Raw genomic sequence first — 20,351 nt, forward strand, 5'->3', positions numbered from 1 at the left:
CATTGTGAAAAATGTTTTACAAACAAAGTCGTTTCCCCACAATTGTTCTCTACTTCCAACGTCTTTCTTTTACTAATTGCCTCTCCATCGTCAGTTCACTGTGTTTCGATAAATGTATCTCGTCTTCAATTAGCATATTTTGAATGTTGCAGTCCAATTTCAGCAGTGTTTTAAGTGTCAGTCATTTGATTTTACGACACAAAGTTCAGAAAGAATAGCAGACAATAACAATAATAAGTTACACTTCAAAGGGCATAGCTAATTCATTAGTGTTTGTAAAGTTTTACCACTTGCTAATTCAATAAAACAACTAGTCTTCTGATAATGAAACATCTAATCACCAGACAATACTTCATATTTTCTCAAGGTTCAAAATTACAGATGGATTCTAAGAAATGTTTGTTCCGCAATCTCACTATCTCAAAATGCACCACCTCTTAAGATCTCAATACAGGATAAATATGAGAATTGTGATACCTGCTTTTTTTTAAAAAGTAACCCTTCTAATATCCTTTCTGTTACTTCAATCTGCACAGTTTCCGGATATTTTTCATTGAAAGTCTCCACCTACAAATTCTGACTGCTTAACTGGTCCATTAAATAATCAATTGTTGTCATTGCCTCAGATGCTACACCAATGGAAGCTTCGTAAATTGTTACCAAAATGAAAGCTACAGTCTACACGTTAATTCCACCTTCACGTCTATGGGTGTCAGCTTTATCCCCTTCTGGTGTATTTTGTATCTAAATAAAACTTCACAGGCTAGCAGGAAAACCAGCTCTGATACCACTGAAATATTGCTAACCAAATATTTGCTCGATCTTTCCCAAAGATATATTCCGAACTATAATATGCAGATATATTGCCAAACTCAAACGATATGTACCCAAAGACTTCTTGAATATAATATTCAAGACTCAAACATAGGTAGAAATAATACGATTCAACAATAAAACCAGCAAATTCTCCACAAGAAAATAACTGTTCTTTCCAAGTTACTATTCAAGATTTGAACATATGAAAGTGCATTACAAACTAGTACTATAAAACCCATAAACTCTTATACAACTCCGTAAACACGTTATTGCATTATACAATAGCAATACAATAACTAGCACTAAAAAACCCAATCTTAAATATAGATTAACAGTCAAATTGGAATACTAGAATAAGAATCTATAAGTGCATATGAAACACTTGAATTGGTGTCTCCCTGGACAACGGGTTTGTGTCCACTATCTGCCGACATGAGGGGCTACGTCCTCATACTAGTTGAAAGTTGAAGCTTTCCAAATACTCTCACAAGAGAGAAACTGAAATCTGAAATAATAAATCCAAGCATGTCCAAATGAAGGAGTCTCATCTCCTTTTATCTTTACAGCTATGACTCTTCAATTCCCCTTCCTGGCCTTTCGTCTTATCTCTCTCTATCCTATTTAGCCAACTTTATAATATTAAATTGACCCTTTTATAATTTGAGTCTATGCTCTCCAAGTCAATTTTAATAGTACACAATTATGTCTTTAACTTTTCTAATGTCCCAAAAAAGGGACATTACAAAAATGAAGGTTCATTTCCTTACAGCAAATACATGGAATATTATCCACACTGGACAAACAATCCACAAATCGTGAGCTTATTGATAGCATCTTCCTTATGTCAGGTTCAATCCCATTGGAGTACAATTTGTCAGATCTGTACCTGAATTGCTGGTTCCACTTATACCTCTTCGCACACATCCACAAATGGATATTACATTATCGCATTTAAACAATTCATGGACCTTGAGAAAGCAAGGTCAGCTTCACCCTTAATACCCAATTATAAATATTTAATCAAATATATTGCAATCATCAATGTGATCCAAAGTATGTCGACTAAGACATGGCAATGATCCACTTCTCCATCCTCAAACATGCCACAGCTCCATAAATCATGCCTTGATCCATCGCAATGCACTACTTCATCATGTCATTCATGAACATGAAGAACACCAGCACACCACAAAAAAATCACCAAACACAATCACACCAATCAATGCGATCCAGCAACACGAATAGGACATGATCTATAAAGCACCATGAAATGCCACAGAAACATCCATAACAACTGTTTCAAAACTCACCACCATCTCTGCACTGTTCATAAGAAACACTAACAAGAACCTCTATCACTCTAAGAAAGATAGTTTGCAATCCTTCAAATCATGAACCAGTCAGGTTGAGAACACACATCCATGTCCCAAACACCTCACTAGCTTGGCAATCAAAATTATTGCATAATTGATCCACACCAATCCAAAAACCGTCACTTTATCTCTTCCTGAAAAACCAAAATATCAGTCTTTGATCAATCATCCATAGCTCACTCAGATCATAATGCTAACCTCTATAAATTGACATAAGTCAACAAAAGACATCCTGAAACTATCTGTATGTTTGCAGCATCTGATCTTCAATACAGCAGCCCTACCAAACCAATCTTCTCACTGAAAATCACAGGAATCAACATAGGAACATTGTCTCAAATAGCAGAAATCTATTGACATCAATGACAAACCATCAATGTCTGTGCACATATCCATAATATTCCAACATTTTATACTTGCCTAGAAATGGTAAGTCTATGGATGTTAAGAGAGCTTTCAATCAGTTTAATGATAGCAATGATTTTTATGAAATATGTTGTATGTGGTGCTTGAATCACAAGCATACATAACAACATATACTGTCATACACGGCAGCTACTATCAACAGGAATATGTTTGGCAACATAAGCATGATAATTATGTTTGTGTTAAAGAACAGAGCATATCTGCATTAGTTCATTATTCTTACAAAATAGTGCTATTGTTTTTAATAAGCTAGACATGTGGTCAACAATTACTGCAGAGAAAATGTATTTACAAATGACCAATTTCTGACCTAATAATGAAGTCTAGTATTATTTTGCAAAGTTGTATGGCACAAATACAAATACATTATCGAATACAACTACAGCAATTTTGACGACCCCAATATGGGTACGGCTGGGTATGACATTTATACAAAATACATACACATAAATTTAACATAATTTTTGAAGTTATTAGAGGAGATTTTGACTATGTCAAAATCAATATAGGCACCTAAATAATTACAAGTTAATTTAACAATTTACGATATGAAAAAAAGTAGTGGAGTTGTATTGGAAGATAACCCAAAAAATGGGCTGCTAATATATGAAAACATTTCATTTGTCTTTCTAATTTGGTGGGACCAAAAAATAAATAAAAAGTTGCATTTTTAAAAATTGAATGGCATGATATTTTTCAGAATTGGATACCAAGGTTTTCTAGGCACACATGGGTACAATATCTAACACATATCTGGGTTTGAATAATACACATGCCCGAGAAGGGATAGAGGAACATCCTACTATTCTGTTATTTTGTTGTTGATAATTTCTTGAGTCTCAAAAGTTCAATTAATTAGGATGGTTGTGGATCCAACACAAATCTACAGTGCCCATCAATGAGGGAAACAAAGTGTCATTGTAGAAATTCATTAAAAAAGAGTATAAGTTATTTGCTTAGAGATATTTGACGAAAGTTAATGCACAGATAATCTATAAAACTATGCCAATTTTTTACAATAAGGCAAAGAAGAAAATGTATCCCTAGGACCATAAAACATTTGTCAATTGGTTTATGTTAAGGTCAGAATTTTACCTCAAAGCATTTTAGTTGGCACTCAAACATAGGCTTTGCATGATTTGTGGACAACAGGACTACACTTAATTTTTGAAATATATTTTCAATTAATTGGTTAGTCAAGGGTGGTAGTACCCACAATTGGATGAATAGGAAACCGATAAACAAATGCAAAGGATTCCCTCAAAGGAAGCTAGCAAAACAAACTATATTCAACAAAAGTGTAGTTTTATAGTCAGCTAAGTACATATGGTTATATTTTGTAATTAAAGAGATAACTTTCCAACTACAGGTGATTGATAGTTGCAATTACCACTAATTGGTACCCTTAACCAACCCGATACACTACTTATTTGTTGTTAGTTGTAGCCAGGATATCAATCTCTTTATTGATTATAATTTTTGCATATCAATAGAATGGAATACATACTCTATCTTTCTAAAAACTACATTTGTAATTAATGTTCTATGTCTTGTAACATGTCTTCTTGTTTAATCTACATATTAAATAACATAACCTTATTAGATAAAACATTTGGTGTTTTCGCCGATACAAAGCCTGGAAAAATAAGTCACAAACGGGCAAGATGCCAATGTAATGGGCCGAGATGTGGAAGAACTAGAAGCAACTAACACTAAAGAGGAATACACATCAGAAGATGAACTAACTCAAGACATGGTGTACTTGTAAACTCATACATTTGAAGGGAAGCACTCTTGCTATTGATGTTAGTTTGGTGACCACTCCAACATGCAAAATAAAATAGTAATTATCCTATCTTCTCTAAAACAAGGAAATTTCATATGCTAAACAACATAAAAAAATGTGTGATCAAATGAAGCAACCCTAAGTTTATAATGTGTACTTGCGACTTTATGTTGGATATAACTCAGATTATAAATCTCCATGAAATCGCTGGTTTAGCAATTCGATTCATGGTTCCTGATATTTTTGGAACCGGTGAATCAGTTCAGCGATTTCATGGCATGAATCACTAATTCATGTGATTCATGCAAAAAATCGCATGAATCACCTCTGTGAATCACGAAAAAATCGGCTGCACAAGTAGGGAAAATGTCAAGTCAAATTTTAATGAAAACACATTTTTTTAAATGTTTTTTTTGCCTTTCCTCTTTGTTTCAACCCTAAAGGGTCTTCTAATTGTTTATCATGAGTAGAACACAAGAAAAGTGAGAGAGAAGAAGAGAAATGAAAAAACCACAAGTTTGTAACCAGCAAGAAGGAAGAGCACGAAAAAAGGATATATTTACAAATACTAATAGACGTACATTTATAGATACTGCTAGACATACGTTTCATGGATCTTGATTCTTCATCTTACATACATTTATGATTTGATGTCTTATGGATCTTCATCTTACATACATTCCATGATTTGACTCATTATGATCCTATGATTCTATTTACTTCAGCTACAATTTACATTTTACGTGTAACGTAGTTACGTATGTGATGGATTTATCATTTATGTTCTATGTTTATGTATGTTAGCTTCTATTTGATAATGTTAGTGTATTTAAGTTATATTCAATAAAGGGTGCATGAAATAAGTTTTAAATTGTTAAAATCTCTAAATTTCAAGGGTTTTTTTAATTTGTCAATTCATGGCCGATTTGATTCCAATCCGTGGCTGATTTGCAATTCAATTCAGCCTTGCCGATTCCGATTCTCGTCACTTTGGTTTATATTATGTGATATTGTTGGTCATACACAATAGGACTTATGTAATTGTTCCTAGACTTAATCGATTCTTTCCCTTCTACGCATGAAAGATCATGTACAAAGCGATATCCTACAAAGGGACTTACGTAATTGTTCCACAACCTAATTAATTATTGATTTATTTTCCTTCTAAGCATGAGTGATCTTGCACACAATCACTAGAACTTCAACTAAATTGCCTTGAACTTCAAAAAAAGACAAAAAGGTAAGGGTTTAAAGAGTCTAAGCTACTTCCTAAGGACAATGATGATCATGGATGATGTTTGGATATTAGCATTCCTTAAATTGAGCTTTACTTCACCATACGTTAAAAACAACACAAAACATTAACCAATCTCCAGAGGTAATAAGGGATTTTTATGTTAGATATAACTCAAATTATATGATGTGATATTGTTGGTATCACACAAAGAGACTTATGTAATTGTTCCTAGAATTAATCGACTCTTCTACTTCTATGCATGAATAATCTTGCACAAAGCCAATGGAACTTGAACTAAACAGGCTTGAACCTGAAATAAAGGCGAAAAGGAAGGGGTTTAAAGAGTCTATGCTACTTCCTAACGAATGTAATAACAATGGATGATGTTGGGAAATTAGAATTCCTTAAATCAAGCTTTGCTTCACCATACTTTAACAACTACACAAAACATGAAGCAATCTCCAAAGGTAACAAAGTATTTTCATATTGTAAACATTCATCTAAATACCCAATATTGGTGCAATCCAAATGAACATCCACAATCAAACTTGTGCCTAAGTGGGGTTCAAACTAACCCTACACTACAATTTGCAATCACCAAACTACAAATGGTATGAACTAAAGAATTCAACACATTTCTCCATTATAATCAATGAACTTCAGCTAAAACCTCAAAAGTAGAAGCCATGCAAAATGTAGAAGCAACACACAAAGATCCACCATATCTTAAATGAGAAATTGTATATTAACTTTAACATAATCTCGGCAACAAGGTATGATCTCTTCCTACTATCACTTTCTCCTATCTAATGACTAACTTCCTACAAATAAGAAGGTGAAGCCTTTTATAGACCTCTCAATTACAATGAAGGGCCTAGATTGATTTGAAATCCATTGCCAAGATAATTTCAAACAAACCCTAAAACAACCACCACATATAAACATTACATGTCGTCTAACGAAATTACAAATCTTTGATACATACCCTTTCAAGGTGAACCAATGAAAAAATTCATCGAAGTAATACATTAAATGCTTTCCACACGTCAACTCGTGAATAAGTTTGATTCAATAAACTTGGACATGACAACAAAGAATCCCTTGATTGATTAAAAAAAATTGGATGCCCCCTCATATTGTGTCTTCTAATCTATATCATTCCATCACAGAGAAGAGATACTCTTGATACTCAATATCTTCAAGTCCTTTGACTAATTGTGATCGCTCCTATTGCCAAATTGTTTCATCTTCACCATGTTATTCTTCATGTTCATAGCAATCTTTTATAATGATGGCATTCCTCCTTGATGACTTGATATCTTCTTGATGCCTTTATGTCTTGCCTTGATCTTCAATTTTCATGTTAATAACTAGTTTCCTTCATGATCTTAGACTTCCAATGGAAATCCAAGAATGTAATATCATTTGTCAATTATAGTGCAACTTGCCTCAAAGTGGGAGACTTGTCTTGAACTTGAAATTGCTTTGAATCCTTCTATCTCGCCTTCTTTTTTGCCCATCAGTCCATATGCCTTTTTTACCTTCCTTGTGTCAGTCCACAAAAAGAAAGGAAAACATTTTGGATTAGGGTTATGAATAAGAATTGAAATGCAAGATTTGAAGAATCCTAAAACATTTTATTATAAACAACTCTTCAATGATGTCATGTACTGGAACATTTTGAATTGGATTTGGAAAGTTGCATATGGATTTATCCTCCTCTTTTGTCAAATATGGATATGTACTTTTGATTCTGATTTATCATTTTCTTCACCTGATTTTGATCCTGAAATTGCACTTCTAATTTGTTTTGTTTCCCTATTGGAAATCTGTCTCAATCCATGACAGGTTCTGATCTTGATAGCCCTGGTGAATGGTCAAAGCAAATGAGTATGGAAGATCAATTTTGACTTGGGTACTTGTTTCAAGTCAAGCACTAAAGCCAAGCACTATTGTTATGCATTCTTTTCTCTGGTGATCTTTCACATTTATTGATCCTGTATTCACCATTTCTGGTTGCAAAAGAGTCAGAGGCAAGTAACTTGATAATGAGATCCTCCCTTTCATCAAGTATCGATAGCTTAGAAAAAATAAGAGTTTTTGCATACTCAATGATAAAGCTGTCGCTGACTGTATTATTACAAAACTTTTTTAAGCAATTATAGCTGACAAGGGTGATAAGATTGTCTATTCTCAAATATATCTGAACAAAGAAAAAATTACATTTCTCAAGTAGAGTTGTATGCTAAGTGTTCATCTTTGCCTCTGCTGCAAATTATGAAATGATTTAATTTTTAAGATTCATCAAGTACCTTTGATGCATTTTAAATCTTCTTGCATACTTGTTGCCATATTAAGGATTAGTTTTCATTCTAAACTCAATCATGCATTGAAATAAATATTTTCTACCATCTGCATATATTCATGCTGTATACTTTGTTCTCATACTCTGAGTAGTATAAGTTTTATAGCGTATCCCATTATAAATGAAGGTTAATCTGTGCTCAGTGCTACATGAATTAGTATATCCGATGGTCTCACAACATTTATACCTACTCAAGTATATTCCATCTTCTCATAAGCCAATTTGTTGGGTCACCTTTAGCAGTTGATCTCAATCCTTTGAAAAGAAATAAAAATGAGAAACAGTGATAACGCTAAAGGGATGTGAAATCCAATTTAAAGCATTGTAGGCATGTACTAGAGCATGTATACATTGCAAATGAAATGAAATATGTAGATTGATACTGAAACACAATGAACATAAGATCAGAACCTCCCAAAGAATTGAGGAGTTAACTCCTAAGTTACCGGTTTGGATCCAAGTACAAATGCAGGCACGAGAACCCAATGCATAGATACATGGAAAAACGTGCATGCGTGCGTGCATGCGAGTGCCTATGTGCACATGCATGTGCGTGTGTGTGTCTTTTACAAGAATATATATATATATATAAGTTAGAGAGATATACAGAATTAAATCATTTAATAGTATGATATTTCATCATTGACCAATGCCAAATGCCAAAGATAAATATTAAATGTCAGTTCATAGTTCAAAAATAATATCATATATGTCTCTTCACAATTCCAATGAAAATCATTACAATTAGAAAATGCAGTTCATGATTCATCAATCAACAAAAGCATCATCAAAAAAATCATCATCTATTGGATTTTCATTTTCAGCTGCTGCAAGTTCAAGATCATTTCAACCCAAAGGAATTCCACTTAGACTAGATGCCTCATGTGTAGGGATGTCATCATCATCATAAGCCATGTAAGTCTGGTAAGATCCTCTTACAAGGCTGTTTTAAGGTGTTAGGAATAAAAATATAAAATAAACATATATAAAAATATGTTTTTTAAGTGAAGAAGTGCTTATGGGGCCCAGATGTGCTCTGAATGCACTTGATGTAGATCCACAGGCTGTGGATGTGCATCCAGACTGCAACCGGCTGCGCATCTGCATCAAATGCGGGGGCTGCTGGTATGAATCTGGTAACTAAGTTTAACATAGTGACACTCAATGCTTACAATATTGATCTCAGATGGGTAAATTTGGATTCAGTGAGTTTTTATTCTGGAAACTTACTGACCACTTATCATCAAATTGCTACATGTGCTGTGAGAAGAAAGTATTTTCAACAGAGAATGTTTTATTCAGCTCAACTTATTCAAAAAAAGATGGCATGGTTTGGATCTAACCAGCTCAAATTATTCAACAGAAAATGACACGATATTTATCTAATTAGCTCAATTAATATTGTCAACCTTGTAGAGAAACATCTCTATACTGAGTGTCCCTTGTATGCAATTCATATTTGTTGCTTGTTTGGCTATTTCTTACCTACCTGAAATAGTATAATCTTTTCTATTTCCAACATATGAATGCTTGCATATGTTATTGCATAACCTCGTTGTTATATAAGCTCAAACACTAGATGCCAATTCAAACAGATACACAAAATGAGATAACATATATGTTGATGAAATGTAACCATCATAGGTATCTTTCTATCTCTTCATTCATTGTCCATATCTATGGTTAATAAACTTATATTAGCATAAAGCACCTTGAACTTCTTATGGTAACAGTACAATAATTTGAAACAATTGCTTATCCCCTGGCAACATCAAATTCAATTTCAAATATTTTAATATTTGTATTTCTTAGATTTTACAATGTCAATTGGCAGTGAGGTCCTATAATCTCCAATTTTAAGAATTCTGAACCTGCAACACCACAAGTATAAGAATACTAGCCCTCCTGTTTGAGGGAGTCTTGTAAAGCTTGTGCAGGCACGGAGGTGAATTTAAAAAATCCTAGGAAGAGAGAGAGAGAGAGAATCACCTTTGTAAAGCTTTTGGAGCCCTGTAAAATAGTTTCTTATACAAGCCTAGAGTTGCATGACTGCAAAACAACATACAAAAACAATGTTGAAATTGATTACTTTTCATATATCTGCTTAATTTCTTTACAGGATTAGTATAACTATTTTATTACAGCAATAGTATAACTTTCAATCTGGCTACAAAATGGCATCACTGCAAAAATGCTACAAGATCCAAAAACGATTTTGATATGCTCCAACCTGGAAATCCCATATGGACACTCAATTCAGGTTGAAACCAGAGAACACAGTGTAAAGAAGAGAAATTGAAACAATTAGCCAGATAACAGATATTTAACTAACAATGCAGGTGTCATGAAATTCAGATCACAAAATCATTATACATCGCACGCATATTACATGATAACCTGTATGAATAATGAAGATCCCTAGAATCAGTACAATAATAGTACATAAAATGTATAAAAAATAAATTTTCACAGCAGGTCTCAATCAAAAGTTAATGCATAATTCTAATTGAACAGGAAAAAATATCCCTTACTGAAGATTTGAAGAATTGATAAAACTTCTCAGTTAATGCCAAATGGCTAAGTTACTGGAAACATGGGAAACATTTGAATTATCAATTTCCAATACCTTTAGCGAATACCAAACATTATTATGAATGCATAAAATAGGATGATTGATGGATTTATAGTTTCTTTACAAAGAAAACAATTACAATAGCTTTTGTATGACAAGGGAAACAGAAACTAAAAATAGACTGCAAAGAAAGCACTAGAACATGGTTAATTTTGTTTTAAGACCCCCTGGGAAGAAATTCAAAGAAAATAGCCAAATACAGCTTGCATTAAAGACCAGACAAGATAAATCATTTTCTTATTATTGCCTTACTTCAGTATTGGTTGTGTTGCAACAAGATTTATTGTCTACATTCAAATTGTCCTCATCTCCATCACTTTTTCTTAACCAAGATAATGATGAAAAAAAATTCATTTTCTTTCATCTATTTATTTGGGTGCAATTTAAGATACAAATCCAAACACTTAATGTCAGTGTGTCCATTGCTGTCATAATGTGTCAAAATTTAAGAATGAGAAATAATGTTGCAACTAACGACATGCAATATATTGAAAAGAATACGAGACACCAAAGGTTACCCTATAGAAAAAACCTCCTCACCAAGGGAAAGAACCCAGCCCACCAAACTACAATTCCTTTATTCAGATAATAATTCAAATACAAAATGTTCTCTCTGTGATTGACACCAACACTTAGTCAATTATATAAAACAATTCTCACAATCCTATATGCATATGAAAAACTGAGAATGATACATAACAAAGCCGATAATGAAAGCTTAAAGCTTTCTTCTACACCCGCAGAGAACTCAGATACAATAATATATATGTTGAGCAAATTACCAAGTATGAATATAATGCTCTCACGACACACACGCGAACTCCTCTGAATTCACATGAAGGAAAAAAAGAGCCCCAAAGGCAAGTCTGCTGAATAACTTTACAAAAAATGATGAGAATGGGAAAGAAACCAGGGGAGAAATTGCACAGAATACACATGCTGCAACAGATACAAAATTATAACTCAGCACCATACACAAGTTGAAGAGACGGATAGGAACCAACGGTCAAGAAGAGATAACTGATGCTGTTTAATGACAACTGGCTCAAAGAAACAATAAAAGGCAATCATAAAGTTACGATAGACTTATGAATCCACTATGCCACTATTATGGAAGTCATTGGTAAAATATTTGCTTGTTATTAACAAAGACCGAAAGGTCATTTTATACAAAAGAATAAAACGATGTTTCCTTAGGAAACGATCGTAAAGAATAGAAACATTCCATTCTAACAGAGAAAGCAAAAAATGAAAGCAAACTAGAGCTAACTAGATATTTACAATAGATAACCATTAACTAATAATAGACGACTATCTATTATCGTAATACCCTCTCTTAATGGCTAATCTATCTAGAACATCAAGCTGTCCTCTTAATTCGACAAACTTATTAGGACCAAGAGGCTTGGTGAGAATATCTACAGTCTGATCTGTGGTAGGAACATACTGCAAATCTATAGTCCCGTCTTCAACCAGCTATCATATGTAATGACAGTAAACATCCACATGCTTGGTTCGTTCATGGAAGACTAGATCTCGTGCTAACTTGATAACACCTTCGTTATCAACAAACAGAGTAGTCGGTCCTGCTAGTGACATATGCATATCCCCAAGCATCCGACCAAGCCAAACAGCTTCACATCCTACCTTAACAGTCCCTCTATATTCGGCCTCCGTAGAGGAGAGAGAAACCACCTGTTGCTTCTTAGTGGTCCATGTGACTGCACCGGATCCCAAACTGAACACATATCTAAAAGTTGACTTTTTATCATCAACAGAGCCTACCCAATCTGAATCTGTGAACCCACTGAGTTTAGGATTAGAACTTTGAGAATACAAAAGTCCATAATTTGAAGTGCCCTTCACATAACAAAGCAAACGCTTTGCTGCCATCCAATGATCAGCCTTAGGAGCTGTCATAAAGCATGAAATATAGCTGACTACGAAGCTGATATCAGGCCTAGTTGCAGAGAGGTAGATGATGTTGTCTACTAGTTGCCTATATGTAGTATCATCAATAGAAGGAGAATCAGACTTTGCGGATAACTTGAGACCTTTCTCCATAGGTGTAGATGTGTAATAACCCCTATTGGTTATGGCTCAAACAATCATCAATTTCCACACTAATCAGTGGTTTGACATTTCGTCAAACATTTGGCGAACAATTCAATGATCACTGTGCATATGATTTTTAACTTTCTAGTACAATACTAGGATATGTAATGAGCTACTCATAATTACTAGATAAATCAAACATTGAAGGCTCTTGTATAAATGAATACCAAACAACTGATTTACAACTTCTTCCTTATTTGTTTGCATACATAATTCTGAAAGTGTTCTATGACCACTGATATTGAATGGACAATGCAATAACTAGAACAATAAGACCAAATAATAATTATGCCATTATTAAGTTATATTGCAGTGAGAAAAAGCACAATAACTTTTGGAACCTATATGCAGGAGTAGATTTATTAACCCCAATGGCCAAATCGCTGCCAAAGTGTGAACAGCTATCCTCAAAACACCAGATTGCAGCCTGTAGGATGATATGTATTTGCAAACATGCAAAAGACAGCCTCTTGGAGAAATCGCAGGTGAGAGAAAAAGGTAGAATTGCTTTAGATTTCCCATGTGGTGCCTGGAAATGAAATCTGCACTTCTCCAAAATACCAAACGCTCCCCAAAATACCAAATGTTGCAAATACTAGTAACGGCTGCCTCTAAATAACTCGTGAGGATCCTCAAATGTAAATCATAGCTATTAAAGAATCCTCCAATTCCTTCACAAATTCATTCAAAAGTAATTTCTCCCTAGCCACAATAAAGAATGTTAGAGTAAATTATTATTATTTACGCTTTTACTTAAGTTTACTTAGGTTAATGCATTTATTTATTAGTTGTAATCTAGGAGTTGTTGACAACACGGGATTTTGTTCCTATCTAAGTCATACTTATCTCCTCACCTTGATTGAAGACATTCCACCTTTTGTGGACGTATGCTTAGTTGTCATTCTTATCTCCTAGCATCTTCTAGCTTGTTCTAGAAGTCTCCTTGAGGCCTTTATATTCGAGCTCTCTCATTGTATTTCTCAACTTATTTTCAAGGCATATTGTATAGCAATACATTTTTTTTTGCTTGCAATATCTTCTCTCTCGGTCCGTTTAGTTTCTCCAAGCTCCACCTCTTCCTTCTTTGGTTTCCCTTTAGCAGGTTATTTGCATGTAGGTGATCTTGGCAAGCTATGAAGTTGCCTTTCATCAATTTCTACATAGCATCAGAGCCTCCCTGCTGCTTCTTGGTTGAAGGATTTTTTAAGCCGCGATTTGGAGACACAAACCCTAGTTTGTTTGTGCATTTTTCTTCAATCGAGGGGTAGAGCGATTTTTCGGAGCACTTTGGGCCGAAACGGACGCTGCCATTAACAAAATTCAAAACCTCAGAAAAAGCCACAAAGGCAACAAAAGAGAATAGATTATTCAAACATGTTTTTCTCAACAAATGGGTTTGTATTTATAACCTCCAAATTCCCTTTTGTTGCCAAAATGTAACTTCACTCAGGAAGCTTCACCACGCAACATTGATTAGAAGCTTCCTCTAAATTCTCTCACTTGACTTGGCTTAACTAATTAATAAATGGCACTTTCCAATGATAACTCATCTCCCAACTTAAGTGAAATTATAAAGTTAAATTATAACTTTATAATAAGCCATTTAATAATTAATAATAATTTGGCCACTAAAAATATAATAACTCCCAATATACTCATCATTTAAATATGACGTCTAAAATAGGAGTCATTCCTATTATTTCTCCATGTGACCAAATGCACTTTCCAAAAATAGAAAGGGTCCATCTCGATCAACACCAACTTACCATAAATAATATGTACACAAAACTAAGCCCAAACAAAGTCCGATCTGAGCCAAACGAAGACCAACCTGTAACTTATTGAAATGTGGAGAAGATAAGACCCTCCCAAGCCAAGCCACTGCCACAGAATACCCTCTATCCACAATAATTAGCCTACGAGGATCACAATAATAGACTAATCCTTGAAACTATGACGCCAACAAAATTGGGGACATTACAAGATGCAGGCTTGCAATCCTACATACAGAATTTGTCTAACAAGGCCCTAGCATATTTGGACTGAGAGATGAATATACCAAAAGATTGTTGCCAAACTTCAACACCTAGGCGATAATGCATGAGCCCAAGGTCAGTCATATCAAAAGATTGACATAAATTATGTTTGATTCCCTGAATCAAAGATGTCAAACTGCCAATGATGATCAAATCATCCACATAAATAACCAAAAAGATGAAGTCATTGTCAATAGTCTTGATGTACAAATTTGAGTCTGGAGAACTCCTCTTGAAGCCTTAATCAAAGAGGTACTTATCAATTTTTATGTACCATGCTCGAGGGGCCTGATTCAAGCCATAGAGGGCTTTTACCAATCTGAGAACCTGATGGTCTTTACTAGCAACCTTGAAACTAGGAGGTTGCGTCATGTAGACCTCTTCATAGAGATCACCATTCAGGAAAGCACTCTTAACCTCCATCTAATGGACTTTCTAGCCAAACTGTACTGCCATGGCTAGGACTAATCTGATGGTGCTCATCTTTGCATTAGGAGCAAAGGTCTCCTCATAATCAATGCCCTGACGCTGAGAAAAGCCCTTCGCCACTAAATAAGCTTTGTACTTATCCAAAGTACCATCCGATTTGTATTTGATTTTGTAGACCCATTTGCAGCAAATGGGTTTCTTCCTTGGTGGAAGATCAGAAAGGACCCAAGTGTTGTTCTTTAACAGGCTCTGGTGTTCAGATGTCATGGTCTATTCCCACTCTGGAATTCCTTTAGCCTCGAAATGTTTGAGGTTCAAACACACTGTGAATGTTGGCCATGAGAGCAAAGTTAACAGAATCTGTAGTTTTGCTCTTTTTCTGAGCAGTTCCCCCATCAATGAGCTCATCATCATGAAGATCAGCAAGTGTCTTAGCCTACCACTTAGGCCGAATAGGAGAATGACCAAGATTAGTACCAAGAGATGCTTGATCAGTAGGATCCTCATCAGAAGAATCTGGATCAAACTCAAGTGAAGCATCTATAAAACGAGGTGATCCTACAAGAGAGGTTGGAGGTGTCTGTATAGGCATCACTGGTATAACTAGAGTTGCAAGAGCTATCGGAGCCCTCCCATCAGGTGGACCTAATGGAAGTTGGACTCCCAAATCATGAGCCTTCATAGGTTGGTCTGTCGGATAAGAAACAGGAGAAATAGGCATGAAAGGTCCTCGTTGTTCATCAAAGACTACATCACGAGTGTAGATGAGACGAGATGTCTCTACATCGATGAGGTGGTAGGCTTTGCCAAGACTACTATATCCAGCAAGCATGAGTTCCTGACTCTTGGCATCCAACTTGGTGCGTGACGCATCAGGGATCCAAACAAAAGCAAGGGAGCCAAAAACCTTCAGGTGACTGATTTTGGGCTTGCAATCTAACCAGGCCTCTTCTGGAGTTTTACATTTGACCACCACTATGGGTGACCAATTCAACAGATAAACTGCAGCGTTAACTGCTTCTGCCCAAAACTTCTTCGGAACATGTCTTTGTTCGAGCATGGATCGAGCCATCTCGGTGATTGTCCTATTCTGACGTTCAACTACATTGTTTGGTTGTGGCGTGTCGGGTGTGGTTAACTAGCGTTTGATGCTATGTGTATCCAAGAAGCTAGAGAAAACATTAAAACAAAATCCCCCCCCATTGTATGATATAAAAGTAATAATAGATTTCCCAAATTCTTTTTCAACTAAAGGTTTAAACTTCTGAAATACAGGAAATGCATTTGATTTCTTTTTAAGGAAATACACCCACATTTATCTACTGAAATCATCAACAAACAATAGAAAATACCTAGACCCAAGAACAGGACTGGCCATAGGGCCACAGATATTGGCATGAACAAGTTCAAGTACTTGAGAAGCTCGCCATGAATTGCCACTGGTGAAAGGTGTGCAATGTTGCTTCCCAACCTGGCATGCATCACAAACTCCAAGTTGTTAAGTCTGAATCTCTAGCAATCCAAGAACAAGCTCATCCCGAGCAAGCTATGAGAGATAATGCACATTTAAGTGCCCATATCGTTGATACTAAAGTGTGTTGATATAAGACCACCGAGTAGCCATAGCTAAGTCCTAAGAATCACCAAAATCAATAAGTCTGAAAAGACCATGATCCTCAAGACCCACTGCAATAGTAGACTTAGTCGCCCATTCGGTGATGGTGCACTAATGTGAACTGAACGTGACATCCAAGTGTGGAGAATGTCACAATAACTGACTGACTGAAAGTAAATTTAGTTCCATCCCTGGAACATAGTACATATCGAGGAATATGAGATTCCTCAAGCAGACTGAATCTAGATGTTGCTTTTTCCGACAACCGTGTACTCTTCTCTACCACCAAAAATAACAGAGTCTGAATAAGGCTAGTAGTCAATAAACCAGTCTCTGTGGTGAGTGAAATGACGAGAGGCACCTGAATCAATGTACCAGGCAGATAACTTGAAATGATCTATAGATCTTTTAGCCATGAAGGCGTAAAAGGTAGATTTTACCTACTCAATGTGCTTTTCACTATTCACTTTGGGCTGCGAACCTGATTGCTTAGATTGTATAGCTAAGCGTTTTCGACATTCAACCTTCATGTGTCCAAACTTGTGGCAGTAGTTGCATTGAATGTTCTTTCGGGAACCATCTGATGCCAGAGCAAAAGACTTCTACTAAGATGGCTACTAAAACTTGCCTTTATTCTTCTGAAAGGATTTCGCAACAAAGGCTTGCTCTGTGGAGGTGGAACTAGAGCTACTACCGAACTGTTGTTCCCATTGATCTTGTTGAAGTAGCAGGGTGCAAAGATCAATGAACTTCAAATCAACACTAGAAGATGTGATATTGAGAGTCCCAATAAAATGCTCATAGGATTTTGGTAAACTTCGAAGAGTGATAACCACAAATATCCTCTTCCTCCATCTTGCGACCGATGGCAAATAACTGATCACGGATTTCTTGAATCCAATTTAGGTGTGCCTAGAGCAAGGTGCGCTCATCCATGACAATAGAAAATAGAGTGTTTTTCAGAAAGAAAGTTCTGCTTTTGTCAGAAGTCTCATGAAGACCTTTGAGATGTGTCCAAATCTCTGCAACTATCTTGCAAGATGGAATCTGAGAAAGTTGATCATCAGCCACGGATAATTTGAGAAGATCACTGCCTCTCAATTATTCAAATCCCACGTATCTTGATTAAGACCAGGAGAAGTCGAACGCTTCATAACACCGAAAACAAGTTGATCGGTGTTTTGATATTCAAAAATTGGGATGATCCACTGCTTCCAAGTGCCATAATTTTGAACATTGAATTTGGAGTTGTGCTTGAGCAAAATGTTTGTTAGAGATGCCATGACACGTTTTTCAATGAAAAACAGTGAAAATCTGTGAAGGCATGTTCTTCGAGGCAAAAAAATAGAAGACCCAGAAAAACGGAGAGTGACCAAGAGAGCTTGAAAAACCCAAAAGGAATATGTTGTCATTTTCTAGATCTGCTGGCTCAAAAATTGAGGCATCCAAAAAAATCTGACAACAACCTAGTTGAGCTCTCAAAAAATTCACCAAGAAAATATAAAATATTTTGGAACTAGTATAGAAAATTAGGGTTTCGATCAGAACCCTAGTTGGCTGCAAAAACAACTCCAAATAATGGCAGATTTGGAGAAAATGAATGCAGAACTGAACCAAAACAATGGTGGAATTAGTAGGCGACCATAGCTTGATGAAGATCACAGCAGTTTGAAGAGAAAACCCAATGAAAAAATGCAACAGATGCCGTCCAAATTTGAGAAAAAATGAAGGCCGACATGAGGAAAAAATAAGCGAGTTTGAGGTCACGTCTTTTAGTCATTTGAAGCCCTTTTTCTGTGTTTTAATGGACATCATTTATCTATAAACTAAGGTCGAATAGGCAAAAGATATTTGCTGGTCGTGAGTAGGAAAAAGATGTCACATTTAGACACCTTTGACATCACGATTCTATAGAAAGAAACTCGCAATTTAAAGACTAAACCACGATTTCCAATCCCAAGTTGCAAATTCTTTTCATCCCAAACCCTAGTCTGAACTAGGTATAACTAAGAAAAATAATTTAGGGAAAAAAAATTCGAAAATAAGGTTCAAATAATTTCAATGAAAAATTATTATTTTCAAAAAAATTCAACCTTGCTCTAATACCATAGTATGGAAGCAATTGGTAAAATACTTGCTTGTTATTAACAGAGACCGAAAGGTCGTTATATACAAAAGAATAAAACGATGTTTCCTTAGGAAACGATCGTAAAGAATTAGAAACAGTATATTCTAACAGAGAAAGCAAAAAACAAAAACAAACTAAAGCTAACTAGATATTTACAATAGATAACCATTAACTAATAATAGACGACTATCTATCATCATAATAGCCACATAATACTTGGGAATATGTGAACCGAGTCCCTTGTCATCATTAATAAAATATGTGAAATACTATAGGCACGAACAGTCTTAGAGCACACACGAGCCAAATGCAAAGCCACTTCAGCACGCAGCATTTACACAATAAGATATGGAGAAGAGGAACTAAGCTTCATCAAGAGCTCTTACAGAGACATACAAACACAACAGGATCAGGAAGAGGTAATATAACTGAACACACATTATCTGTAGTAGACAGAGGTAGCATGATCTCTATTACAGCTACCAATTTTCAACACTCCCTATTAGCAAGAGAGAAATCTTCTGAGTGTCATCTCATGGCAAGTGCACATAGCTACAAACAAAAATAATGTCAACAAAAAGATTGCATTAAAGATTTTTAAATTAAAATGTTGTCATCTCAACATAACAATATTCACCATGGCTACTCCTAGAGGGTGAATCAGTAAAACAGCAAATTAAGTCATGGAGTCACACGTATGATTTCCACCATGGCTACCCCAAGAGGGTGGAACAAGGGATTTCACCTTGAACTTCTCTTGTAGAGAAGAACTCATTAACAAGGGATTTCACCTCAAAATTCCCTCACAAAGAAGAATTTATTAACAAGGGATTGCACCTTGATCTTCTCTCATAAAGAACTCATAATCATATGTAATAAACCACTGAAGCTAAGACTCTCTCTTAGCAAGAGCATCATTCTCAACAATACCAAGCTTTTCCCGAAAATAACAGAGCTTCACTCTTGCAAGTGGCTTGGTGAGAATGTCTGCAGTCCACTCCTCTATAGAAATGTACTTGAGTTCAATTGCTTTCTGTTGAACCATATCTCTCAAGTAATGCTATTTAATTTCCATATGTTTGGTTTTATCATGAAAAATTGGATTAACCAAAAGCTTCACACAACTTCAGCTATTGCACATAATCATTGTAGGTTCCAAAGGCTTCCCAAACAACCCTGCAAGCAATTTTTGAAGCCACAGAGCATCTCTTGCAGCCACACAAGCTACAACATATTATGCTTCAGTTGTACTCTGAGCAACACAAGATTGTTTCTTGCTACACTAGGAAATCATGGTTGAACTTAGGCTGAAACAACATCCTCAAGTACTCTTCTTCTCAAGCACAAACCCTACCCAATCTAAATCAAAGAGTCCTAAGAGTTCAACTTTATC

General features: G+C 35.4%; 1 protein-coding gene across 1 annotated transcript in view; it reads right to left on the reverse strand.

The window, feature by feature from the left end:
* The window catches only part of LOC149572952 (Peptidyl-tRNA hydrolase II (PTH2) family protein), a 172,769-nt gene that overhangs the window by 113,792 nt on the left and 38,626 nt on the right, over positions 1 to 20,351 (reverse strand). Inside the window, exon 4 of the mRNA XM_089814082.1 lies at positions 9,993 to 10,052. Within this exon, the coding sequence (XP_089670208.1) occupies positions 9,993 to 10,052 (60 nt within the window). The remainder of the gene's footprint in view (positions 1 to 9,992; positions 10,053 to 20,351) is intronic.

Source organism: Cupressus sempervirens, chromosome 2 (assembly GCF_028749045.1).
Source record: "Cupressus sempervirens isolate cs-2001-9-10 chromosome 2, ASM2874904v1, whole genome shotgun sequence".
Taxonomy (NCBI): domain Eukaryota; kingdom Viridiplantae; phylum Streptophyta; class Pinopsida; order Cupressales; family Cupressaceae; genus Cupressus; species Cupressus sempervirens.